Source organism: Lithobates pipiens, unplaced genomic scaffold, assembly GCF_037356315.1.
Source record: "Lithobates pipiens isolate NorthernLeopardFrog02 unplaced genomic scaffold, aLitPip1_a1.2 Scaffold_8, whole genome shotgun sequence".
NCBI classification, from domain to species: domain Eukaryota; kingdom Metazoa; phylum Chordata; class Amphibia; order Anura; family Ranidae; genus Lithobates; species Lithobates pipiens.
Window position 1 is genome coordinate 274,790,045 of NW_027507903.1, and position 13,220 is coordinate 274,803,264.

General features: G+C 41.4%; 1 protein-coding gene across 1 annotated transcript in view; it reads right to left on the bottom strand.

The window, feature by feature from the left end:
* The window catches only part of LOC143962680 (dynein axonemal heavy chain 3-like), a 2,426,925-nt gene that overhangs the window by 466,993 nt on the left and 1,946,712 nt on the right, over positions 1 to 13,220 (bottom strand). The window contains exon 58 of the mRNA XM_077472045.1: positions 9,925 to 10,109. Within this exon, the coding sequence (XP_077328171.1) occupies positions 9,925 to 10,109 (185 nt within the window). The remainder of the gene's footprint in view (positions 1 to 9,924; positions 10,110 to 13,220) is intronic.

Sequence of the window (13,220 nt, forward strand, 5' to 3'; positions counted from 1 at the left end):
TTTTATTTGCTAAAAAAGTTTAAAATATCCAATAGATTTCGTTCCACTTCACAATTGTGTCCCACTTGTTGGTGATTCTTCACAAAAAATTAAAATTTTATATCTTTATGTTTGAAGCCTGAAATGTGGCAAGAGATTGAAAAGTTCAAGGGGGCCAAATACTTTCGCAAGGCACTGTATATCTGATGTTAATTGCCACCCCAGACAATTTTAAGATGTAAGGAATTGGAAAGTGGGAAAGGGACCTTAATAGGACGTTTACACCAGATCAACAACAGAGGATAATATATCTCTTGTTGAACTCATCAGTCTGCACTCAAATTCAGGAATCAAATTATAAGCTGATGATGAGGTGGTATTACACCCCGTCAAAGCTTCATAGGTTTTTTCCTGAAGCTTCAGATCAATGCTGGAGATGCAACAGGGGACGGAGGACTTTATTCCATATGTTCTGGACATGTCCTAGGATTAGACAATATTGGTTAGAGGTACAAAAGATTGCCCAATCATTTACTGCTTATCCAATGTTGGATGATCCTGCCTTTTTTCTGTTGCATCTTTCACAAATTCCACTACAGACACATACGAACTTGGTACTATGTCATCTTGTTAACAAAGGCCAAGGCGTGTATTGCCTGATGTTGGAAGGACCCTAGGTCACCATTGATAGCAATGTGGCTAAATAGGATTAGAAATGGGGGGGGGGGCATAGAAGATCTGGTACTCTCTGCCCAGGATAGAAAAGAGCAATACATCAAAACTTGGACAATATGGAACTTATTTGTATACTCAGAAGAAGGGAAGAGACTGTTGGGCAATACAGTAGGGTAATGAGTCCGTCTCGTCCTTGAAGCTAATAATAATATGGAGGTTCTCGATCTTCCACGGGGAGAATGGAGTGGGGGGGTAAAAGAGGAGGTAGGGGGAAGAGGTAGTTCAGGGGTTTTTTTTTGTTTTGTTTTGTTTTGATGGTTGTTTGAATTTGTTTTTGAGTTGGCTTTGGGGGGGGGATATTTTGTGAAAGATAAAATTAAAAGGAGGAACACATTTTACCCAGTAGTTTAGAAGATGAACAAAAAGATAACAAAAGGTAGAGACGTTATAGAATAGTAGTATAAAGTTCAATATGGATACTTTGAGCGGTATAAGCGGAGACATATGAATACTCTACCTAAACTGAGAGGGGATATGAAATGAATTCTGTATGTATGCAAATGAGGGTATGTAATGTAATACTCTGTCCTCCTTTGAATATAAATAAAGAATACTTAAAAAATATATATTTATATAAATAAACTTGTAGTACTAGTTTTATTTATGATTTTATTTACTCTCTGATTATTCTAAGGTTCAGTTGAGGAAATAGATACTAAACATGTCAAGCCTTAAAAATTCTCAGTAGGTGAAACTTCAAAGCCTTAATGGGAATTAGTTTAGAGTTAACCATGACATATTGCCCTAGAATTATTGTTTTCACTCTGTCATTACCTCACATGTGTGCTGTAACTTACACCTGTTTAAAATTTTCTTTATTTAACCCTATTTCTATCACAAGATGGCTGACAAGCTTCCTTGTTCCCTGATCACCTGTAGGAGCCACTTACTGTGGTCTATGCAAGCCACACCAACATTAAAGGGGAGGGGGAATCTTTGGTGACTAATAAAATAATCTGAAAGCCCTTTGCATTCTGTAAAAATCAGAAGCAACTGCAGCAGCAGCGATGAACTTGCTTTCACTCCCTGTATACTGTGCCAATTATAAACATACATTGGTTCTGCTACTATGTATGACATTTCTACCGCTATGCTGTATGACAGCTTTCTTCTCCCTGTTAATGTGAGTGCCAGCATCGCATTCTTAGCAATCAATGATGTCATCCAGACCTAATCATTTACTGGCTCAGCATTCACAACCTTATGAACAATGGATCAGGGATAGTACCAAATGGGATGTATGCACAAAGTACTTGTGGGGTACAGTGAATCTCAAAAGAGATACAGAATTCAACACCAAGACACAAACAAGGTAACTATCAGTAGAAGTGTAATTGATGATGACATTTCAATGTGTTAAACATTTAATGAACTTATACAAACACTTCAAACTGAGGGAAATTGCACATTAGTGTCACATGAAGATAAGCGACAAAGTGACACAGAAATATAAATTAAGGCAGACAATCAAAATACTGTAAAAGAAGAAACCAGGCCACAAAAGGGTTAATTCAGGAAATCCACCAGAAGCAGTAAAGCATCCCAATAGAATGCCTGTCCTATGTTGCTTGCATAGCATTAAAACTAGAGCCAGATTTGTGGGATGAGATACAAAGACTTCCAACCCATGAGCAACAAAAATGGATCACAGTATTTACCAAAACCGCTTACAAGAAACAGATTTATAGAACTAAGATCTTAAATTGGGACTAATATAAGGAGTAGTTGTTGAGTGGGGGGGGGGGGGGGTGTTATAATACAATGTTCATTTGTATTGTATGCAATGTCGACATCAATATCAGTATTCAGTAGATGTATTCTTCAGTCAGTAGATGGCAGGGTTTATAAGTTTGTAGCTGCATCTATGGTATGCTCTATGAACAACCTCCCCACAGCAGAACATGGGAACAGGCAAAAAAATTGTGTGAATACCAATAAAGTCTATGGAACACGAACATGAAAAACCAAAAGTGCTCATTTTAAAGTTATTGCAAGTTATTGTCATAACAAATGTTTGGGAACTCGTGTACTGCCCCAGGGGACATGTATCAATGCATTTTTTTTTTTAAATGGTCGTTTTTTAAGAGCAGGGATTTTAATAATGCTTAAAGGGAAAAAGAAAGAAATATTCCTTTAAATATTGTGCCTGGGGGGTTCCTTAGTCTGCCTGTAAAGTAGCACATTTTTCCCATGTTTATAACAGTACCGCAGAAAATGTAATTTCTTTTTTTTTATGAATAATATTTTTTTATTGAAAGGCTGAAACAATACAATTATCAGCAACTATTAATGACCAAAAACAATGAGAATTACATAATGAATGTAGTCAACAATTTTACAGAAGAAGTTTGTGATCTCCTCCTACGTCTCACAGAGGATTCTCAAGCCTCTCATAACATATAATATATAAAAGGTACAACTTAGTATCTCTTTCCATTAAACTTGTAAAAAAACAAAAGAGAGAAAGGAAAGGTAAGGAAATAAATGCATTGACTTATACAATTTTCCTGGTATCGATCCAAGGTGACCATTGAGAATATAGTCGATAAGACTTCCCTTCTATTGTGGCAAGTATCTGTTCGTATTTGAAGGTTTCATCCACTTTTTTTATAAGTTCACTAACACTAGGGGGTTAGGGGTTTTCCAGTTTCTAGCAATTAAGAGTCTGGCCGTCGTCAAGATTTGAACTGTTATCATTCTGAGAGGTGGCGGATATTGGTCTACATGAATATTTAGTATTGCTAATTCAGGGGTTGCTTTCTTAAAAATGCCCGTAGTTTTAGAAATTAGGGTAAACACTCCCCCCCAGAAACTCCTGAGATGGGGACACTCCCATAGCATATGTAATATTGTACCAATTCTCCCACACCCTCGCCAACAGTCATTCGTGTTGCCCTTTGCAAATTTCGCTGTGATGTAAGGGGTGTAGTACCACCAAAGCAGTATTTTCTGTGTTGTTTCCCAATGCGTTATGGATCTGATGTAACGACAGTTGCTTTGTATAGCTTACTTCCATTGTTCGTCAGAAAATTACGTAGTAAGATCTCTCTCCCATTTCTGAAGGGGAGACATTTTACTGAATTGACTCTTGTGTTGTAGCAGGTCGTAGAAAAGGGAAATGCCCCCTTTAACTTTTGTGACATCAGACCAGAACGCCCATGCTTGATGTGATATTTTAACAGAAGTGCCACGGTGTTGGTTTAAAAAGGAAGTAATTCTTAGATATGTAAAGTAAGCTGCTGTAGGTAAAGAATATTTGCCCGCTAGGGTCTCAAAAGGAATCAGCCTATCCTTCTCCAACAGGTCCGAGGCCAGTGAGATACCTTTTTGTTCCCATAGCGATAGATCAAGATCATCAATGTATGTACACATGGAAGAAATAGGAGTAGGTACCTCCGTTAGAGTATAATGTTTATCTACGCTTTGGAGAAAGTTCTTCCATGTGTCCATTACTAATTGAATAATGGGATGATCAGATGTAAATGTCGTGTTGGCAAAGGAGGAAGCTAGCATTGTAGAATATAGGGAGTTGGGGTTCAGCCATGAACTCTCTATTGCAGCCCATTGTTTCTCTGCCCGAGGTTGAAACCAGTACTTCATTTGATCTAACAAGCACGCCGTGTAATAGTCCCTCAATATAGGGAACCCCATACCTCCAGTTTCTCGTCTTCTACATAAAATGTACTGGGAACACCTAGATTTCTTCCCCTGCCATACAAATGTAGTGAGTTGAGCTTGGGCTGATGTAAAAAAGGACGAGGGGACCTGAATTGGCAGGGCCCTAAAAAGATATAAAAGTTTCGGAAGAATTAGCATTTTGTATGCTGCTACCCTGTTTCCCCTAAAATAAGACCTAGCGTGATTGTCGACGATGGCTGCAATATAAGCCCTACCCCCCAAATAAGCCCTAGTTAAAGTCCTTCTATGTCTTATTCTCAGGGTAGGGCTTATTTTTGGGGAAAGAGGATGGGGTTTATTTGGGGGGTAGGGCTTATATTGCAGCCATCACCGACACTCATGCTAGGTCTTATTTTAGGGGAAACAGGGTAGTCTTCCCATCCAGAATAGGTAGAACTTTTTAAGCCTGTCTAACTCTTGATGAAGGGAGGTAAGAAGAGGTAAGAAATTTACTTTGAATAGGCCGGAACTAGGTGACATTATCTTAACACCTAGATATTGAATCAGTTGGTTTGTCCACGGATAAGGAAATTGTGCGGCTAGTTTTATTTGGGTTTTCCCCTTTATATTGATTGCTAGCAAATTTGATTTGGAGGCATTTACCTTATAATAAGAGATTTTGTTAAAGTGTTCTAGGGTATCGTGAACCGCTGGTAGGGAAGAGGAGGGGCGTGACAAGGTCAGAATTACATCGTCTGCAAATTAAGTAATAGAGTGCGAGTGTTTGAAAGTAGGGATGCCTGATATGTGTGGGTGGGTACGAATTGTTTCGGCTAGGGGTTCCATTAAGAAGGCAAAGATTAAGGGGGATAACGGACATCCTTGCCGTGTCCCGTTGGTGATATTGAAGCTTTCGGAGAACATGCCCTCCGTATATACCATAGCTGAAGGGGTGGTATACAAGGCCGAAATGGCTGATTTAATGTTCCCCTCAACTCCAAATTTGCAGAGCACTCGACTTAGATACCCCCAGTGGACCCTATCAAAGGCCTTCTCTACATCAAGTGTAAGAAGCAGAGAAGGGTCCCACGAGGCCTCCGCCGCATGGATCAAATTTATAATCCTTCTATTTGCATCCGGCGCTTGGCGTCCCTGAATAAAGCCCACCTGGTCATTTTTAATTAGGGTTGGTAAAATACTTGACAATCTATTGGCCAGAATTTTTGCAAAGATCTTCAAGTCTACATTCAATAAAGATATAGGCCTGAAATTCTGTGGAACGTCCGACGACTTCCCCGGTTTAGGTAGCGTTATGATCGTGGCAGCTAGCATTTCCGGAGGGAACGAAGAGTCTAAAGTAGCTTTCTCAAATGTTTTGAGTAGATGTTGGCCTAGAATGGGGTAGTATGTGCGGTAGTATTCAGATGAAAATCCATCTGGGCCCGGAGATTTATTTAGTGGTAATGCTAGGATTGTTTTGTGTAGTTCACTCAATGTTATGGGGTAATTTAAAGCACTTAACTGGGCCTGTTCTATTTTAGGTAGTGCAATTTTATCAAGAAACTTCTCAATCGACTCCGTAGTCGGTTGTGGAATAGAGGTGTCGTCCTTTAGATTATACAGGGTGCTTTAGTAGTCCCTAAAAGCGTTAGCTATGTCTTTTGGGTTGGGCAATTTGGCGTCACTGATCGGATGAAAGATGAAGGGGATTTTCTGCTTAATGGTTTTCTCTTTAGTTTGCCTAGTTAGTAATTTCCCTGCACAATTCCCTTGCTGGTAGAAGCGGGCTTTCCATTTCTTGAGGGTATGATCATGCTGTGAAATCAGCAGCACTCTGAGCTCATGTCTAAGCCCCTGTACACACGGTCGGACATTCTGCCAACCAAATCCGTCGGATTTTGTCCGTCGGATTTAGTCCGACGGATTGTGTCCGAAACTGTTGCATACACATGGTTGGGCCAAGTTGGCGAAAAATACGATCTTTCAGAACGTGATGACGTAATTTCGTTACGATGGGACTACATTCAGGCTAGTAGCCAATATCTTTGATGTAGGAATTTGATCTGAGCATGCGTGGCACTTGGTCCAATCAAAATGCTCTACACATGACCGGATTAGGTCCGTCCGGCCCAGTTGGTCGGGAAATATTTCCAAAATGTTGGAAAATTGGGTCGGACGGAGATTCGGACGCAATCAGTCCGATGCATACCACACACAGTCGGATTATCTGACGACGCGGTCCGATAAGACTCATTCCGACAGATTCCCTGACCGTGTGTACAAGGGCAAAGACCATCCATTTGGGAACCCATATTTTGGTCAGGGGCCTGTTTGTTTAGGTATTCCAATTTATCAATTTGGGAGAGGAGATTGTCAATTTTTTGGTTCATTTGTTTTTTGGCCGTGCCCCTCTCATAAATGCCTTATGCAAGTTCCATAGTGTGAAGGGGTCCGACACAGACCGGGCAATCGTCTCAAAAAACTCCCGAAGTTCAGAAACAATCCCGTGCTTGAATTTTGGATGTGAGAAAAGGGAGGTATCGTTTCTCCACCTGTTCGCCCTGGTCTCTGTCTGCCACCCCTCCACTACCACGGATACTGGGGCATGGTCTGACCATGTGATGTTATGTATAAATGACATACTGACTTTTTGTAATCGAAATTTGTCTACCAAAAACAGGTCTATCCTAGAATATGTGTTATGCACACGAGAAAAATAAGAGTAGTCGCCTTCGGTGGAGTGCTGGCACCGCCACACATCAAACAAGCTTTCTGATGCCATGAAATGCGCAAGGGTAATCCTGTCTCTGGCCTTAGGAGGTCTCAAAGACACATCCAGGGATTGGTTCGGTATTGCATTAAAATCGCCGCAGAGTAATAGATAGCCCTTGCGCACCGCAGCAACTTTTTTCCCTACTTTATGTAAAAAAGACAGTTGTTTAGCATTTGGCACATATACATTCACTATAGTGTAAACCGTATTGTCAATCTCCCCTATTAGGATGATATATCTGCCCGCTTTATCAATTTCAACATGAGTGCATTTAAATTGTAGTGTGTCTCTAATATAGCCACTATGTTTCTTCTGTGCGTTAGAGAAGAATATTGTTGGAAAATGTCTATTCTGCAGCTGCGGGTGCTTAGAATCCAAAAAGTGTGTTTCTTGAAGACATAAAATGTCACTTTGCAACTTCTTGGCTTCTTTCCATAATAAGCTCCTTTTATGAGGACTATTTAAGCCTCTAACATTGAACGACATAATTTTAAATCCCATGTTGGGAGTATATAGGGTGGGCCTTGCCCAAGTCCTTGAATCTATACCAGTTGTAAAGTATACAAACTTGCACCGCCTTACGTTTGCGGTGACCAGAAAAGTAATGACAAAATAAAAAGTAAAAAATAAAAATAAAAATAAATAAGAAAAGTAGATAAATAATTATTGACAAGGAAGGAGAAAAAATCCACCACCTATTGGCGAAAGGATCCCAAACCAGTATTGTTCCGAAAGACTCGCAGCCGTTATTCTACAATGGAGTGTTCACCAAAAAGTGAACTTGTGAATAGGTAGAAAAATAAAAAAGGTGATTCAAAAGAATCTGTAGGGAAATGAACCCTTAACCGTCAGAGGGCGAAAGAGAACTTGGCATAGTTCCACCGAGCACCGGAGCTCTAAGTTCAACTAGTGAAGTAGTTACCTGGGTGGTCAGTCCGATAATCGTCTTGGCCAGGCAGGAGATCCTGTTCGGGGTGAGGAGGCCCCAGAGTGCGAACCTTCATCCTTTTCTAGGATACGCCATTCGTGCAGGAGTTGAAGTCCTTCCTCCACCGACTTGATGGCGGTTGTCGTCCCATCTCTGGAAACAAGGAGTTTAGCTGGGTATGCCCACTTATATGGAATGCGGTGGTTCCTCAGGGGTTTTGTTATAGTAGCCATATTCCTTCTTCTTTGCATCGTAAATGCTGACAGATCTGGAAAGAAGGATAAGCCTTGTGCAGATGGAGGTATATTGTCTAGGTTTCGCACGCATAGAAGGAATTTCTCTTTTGTTTGAAAAAAGTGAATCCTTGCGATGGTGTCCCTTGGCAAATGCTCCGGAATATGTCTAGGCTTAGGAAGCCTATGGATCCTATCGATGGTGAGATCCATTAGAGATGCTTCTGGTAGTGCCTCCTGCAGGATTTTTTGGAGATGCGCAAGAAGGTCAGGCGTTTTAACGGATTCAGGTATTCCCCCGGATTTTAATATTGTTTCTCTTCGATCGGTCTTCGAGTTCGGCCATTTTCTCCTTCATAAAAAGAAATTCGTCCTCCCTCTCATTGTGAGCATCAATAACTTAGTTTATAGTTCCCGCAAATTCACTCATCTTGTGTTCTATGTGGGAAACCCTATTGTCCACTGCTTTAACTTCTTCTTTAAAGTGATTAGTGAGGGACAAAATGTCAGCATGCAGTGTACTGCGGAGCGATACCAGCATATCTTTTAAGGTGGTGTCGATTACAGGCTGATTTTTGGTGGGGAACTCTAGTATGGAGTCCTGTAACTCTCTCGTATCATTCAGAGAAGCATTGCCCAAATCCTCCTCCTCCTCCCCTTGCATATGTGGCTGTTTAGCCTTAATAGGACTGGATGTGGAGGATGCTGACGGGGAAAGCTGTTTATCTCCTGGTGGAGTCTCAGCCTGGGGTTGCGCTTGGTAGGAGATAGGGGTTTTGTTATTAACATGCCTGCCACGCTCCCTGTCCTCCTGCTTACCGGCGCCATCTTGGGCCTGTGTGCTGCGGGGATGGCGGTAGAGGTCCGTCATTCGGCTCAATCGTTTTGACTCTTTTCTCCATCGGGACATGATCCCCACTTCTGCCCGACCTCGGTGATGCAAAAACCGCCGTTATTAGCCGCTCAGGTATGCTGTAATAAGCTCCGGTGTATATGCGGTGGACGGAGCTCTCTCACTACGTGGCCATACTCCTCGGCTGCCGGCCACGCCCCCAGAAAATGTAATTTCTAAAGGAAGAAATGTTATTTAAAATTGCTTGTGGCTGTAATGTATTGTTGTATTGTAGATAAAAATCATTGAAAAAAATGGCGTGGGTTCCCTCCCAGTCCAAAACAGACCCTTCTGATCTGATATGAATCAGGGGAACCCTGTGCCAAAATAATAAAACGCCGTGAGGGTCCCCCCAAAATCCACAACAGGCCCTTCAGGTCTGGTATGGATATTAAGGGGAATCCCATGCCAAAATAAAAAAAATGCTGTGGGGGTCCCCCCAAAATCCTTACCAGGCCTTTCAGGTCTGGTATGGATTTTAAGGGGAACCCCCTGCCAAAATAAAAATAATGATGTCGGCTCATCCCTAGTCTTTTCGCTGAAAAAAGTTCCTGGCTGCAGTTGTCCATATGGACTTTGTCTGTTTGTTCTGTAGGGGTATATACAGAATTTCTAACAGCCACACCGCAAGAAAAGTGGAGCAAATTCTTTATTGAATTTCCATGCATATTTTGCAACTTAAGACAATTCAATGTATTAAAATCTATTCTTACAGCTTATGGTAACTATAGAATTTCTTCATGTGTCATGTATATTGATTACTTACTTTGTCATATTAATATTTTCTTCCAGGATCCTCTTCTCAGCCAATTTCTGAGACAATTGATCTTGCAGGCCTTTCAGTTTAGCAGTCACCTCCTTGAGCTCCTCTCTTTTAATTTTCAGATTCTGCATGTGAATTTTCAGATCTGCCTCTGCAGCTTCCAGTCTTTGACGCTTTGGAGCCACAATCTAATATGAAAGAAATGTAAATAAAGCTTGCATAATTTCTAACATTCTTATATTTAAAATTATAATGAATAAATTATGACTGTTATCAATGACAATTACAGGTGAAAGGTAAGCATAGAAATACTTACCTTACCTTACCAATACAAATATTGTAATGTTTCCATCAGGTGTTACTGTAGTCTATCCCCACTTTCTTTGATTAGTAATCCAGTGAATGCAATTACTTTTCTTTGCTTTTTTTTTTTTTTTTTTTTACTGTAAGCCAGATATTCCTAGAACACCCAGTTTGGTTCCTTTCTATCTGTTATGTGCAGCCACCCATCATATTTACACCTGCCTATTTCTTATTGTAAAAACAGAAGACAGAGGACCTGTAAATAACACAGCACAAGCCTCAGAAAACAAATCATCCAACACCACATATTATGTGCTGTCTGGAATCCAGTAAATTGTGTATGATTAATTTTGTCCTTGGAAACAGTTGTTCAACACAGGGCTTTTGTGTTGAAAGCAAGTCAAAATGTATGCATTCAAATCCTTGACCTGTAACTTGTCCCAAACCCTTAAATCAACCCTAACACATAAACCTAACTCCCACCCTAACCCCCAAAAATGAACATAGATGACTTCTGCCAATATCACTTAGAACAACCCTTAACCACGTAGTAGGCTACATTTTTTCACTTGATTGCCTGGGACCAGCATGTAGGGATAAGCTTAGTCTGAACGCAAGATTCCACTGAATATTCACTGTTTGGAGGTTCTGTGAATGTCCCATAATGCATTGCTAAAGCCATCATTGACCAAAGTGTTGCACCTGACCTCTGACTTTGGGCAATTATGGATTTCAGCTAAGTTGCAGCCACACACTATAAAAAGGCAATTTAGTAAGACTGAGGGGCAGCTAACATTTCTTTTAGGGACAGAGTTGGTTAGTGTAGCTTAGTATGCTACTTCTGCTTTGTGCTTTACAGAATATAGTACTCATTGGTATATACAGTATTACAGGTACATTCAGTGCTGTATATTTTCTAATGATCATTTGTAGTGAATATCAGTTTGTTTAGCTAGGGTGAGTGAAGTGTAAACCCACTTGCATTCACTGTGATTTGAATTGACCCTACAGTCTGTTTTTACTTTTTATTTCATTTAATGGGTATAGATTGGCGGCACTGAATGGAGGCACTGATTGTAGGCACTGATGAGCAGGCGCAGATGGGCAGTGAAAGGCAGCACTGACAGGCATTGATTGCTGTCATTAATGGCCATTGATTTGTGACACTGATGGGCACTTCTGGGGCTTTAATGTAATCAAGGCACTGATGATCAGTGCCCTGATTACCGGTCCTGGTGTCCCCTGCGAGGAGATGCCACTGATCAACTCTAACCCGACACTGTAAACCCACTTGCATATATTTTGATTTGAATTGACCCTAAAGTCCATTTTTAATTTTTACTTTTATTTGATGGGCACTGATGGGTGGCACTGATAGGCACTGATGGGCAGCACTGAAACGCAGGACGGACGGGCACTGATTGCTGTCATTGATGGGCACTGATTGGTGGCACTGATTGGTGGAACTGATGAGCTCTGCTGGGGCTTTACTGTAATCAAGCACTGATGATCAATGCCCTGATTACTTGTCCTGGTGTCCCCTACGAGGAGATGCTGCTGATCGACTCTACTTGCCACACACTCTGTTAGTGTGAGACAAGAAGAGCTGATTACCAGCACTTCCGCATTTACATATGATCGGCTGTGATTGGACACAGCCAATCACATAGTTAAAAAGCCACATAAACATCTCTTTACAGAGATTGGGGTCGAGCCGTGTCCTAGCAACACGGAGTGGCCATGATCCCTGGGCTGTGTGCCTCTGTGGGCATGCGGGAGCGGCCATTCTGGGGAGACTCACATGATGTCTCAGAACGAGAGCCGCACCTCTGTCATTTGACTGTGGGCGGGCGGCAAGTGGTTAAACAACATATATATCAATTTACATTACACCCAAAAACCACACCCCCACTTACAGATCCTGCCATAGCCGATAAAAAAAAAAAAAAGGGAATATGTCTCATATTGTCATTATTTTGTCTGGTAGAAGTTGTCCTGTGCAGATATGAGGAGGCAAGTAGCCCCCATTTCCACAGGCTAAAGCAGTGTTCACAGAGCAGCATCTACAGGAAGTTCATGTTTGCCTTACTTTTTGGCTACTGCGAGTACTATACAGCCAGAGCACGTGAAGGAGATGGTGGAGTGGCTAACCAAGTTTTCATCATCCTCCTTCCCTGTCTCCCAGATGCTGAGTAGCTCATAGCTCTTGGCAGGTACTCTACAGCTACTCCTGCCTTTACCCCTAAGACTGGTACAGAGGAGTCTGCTGAATAATTTAATCACAGCATTAGCAATTTAATGCATGAGGATACACAGCATTTAATTGCATCTGAGGATGAGATTGGGAGTAATAAAAGCATAGAGGGATAAGACACAAGGCAAGGAAAACAAATTGACACAGCTGTTCCCATCGCTGCAGCACGCTGTCAAGTTGGCTTGGCTCCAGAGATTGTGGAGGGTTAATGAGATCTTGGATTGTTCCTCTGTGCCAGATGACTAGAGGATGTAAATTAGGGAGAGGGACAACCCCAGTGATGCAGGATATTATCCAGGGGTAGCTTGCAGTGAAGAGGGAGCAGCCACCCTGTTCCTCAGGATGGCAGAGCTACACATGTGCAGGGAAGGGTTTTCCCCCAGTCTGCTCCTTAGAAGCTCAGCTGTGTGGGCCTTTTTCAACACATGTGCAGCAGAAATCCACAGTAATATTTGCAAATTCTGCCTAAAGCATATCAAAAGTGGCAATACCAGTGGCCATTTGGGGATATATATCTATATATATATATATATATATATATATATATATATATATATATATATATATATATAAAGAGACACATGACCTCTCATCACGCAGTTCATTGGGAGTAGCACTTGAACGCTACTCATCAGTACGAAAATGACCAAATCACTTCTTCTTCCAGCTCCTCCCGTTTCACTACTCCTCCCCCCAGTATGCAGGATTGTCCATAAGCTGACCCCAGGGACAGGAATGACAG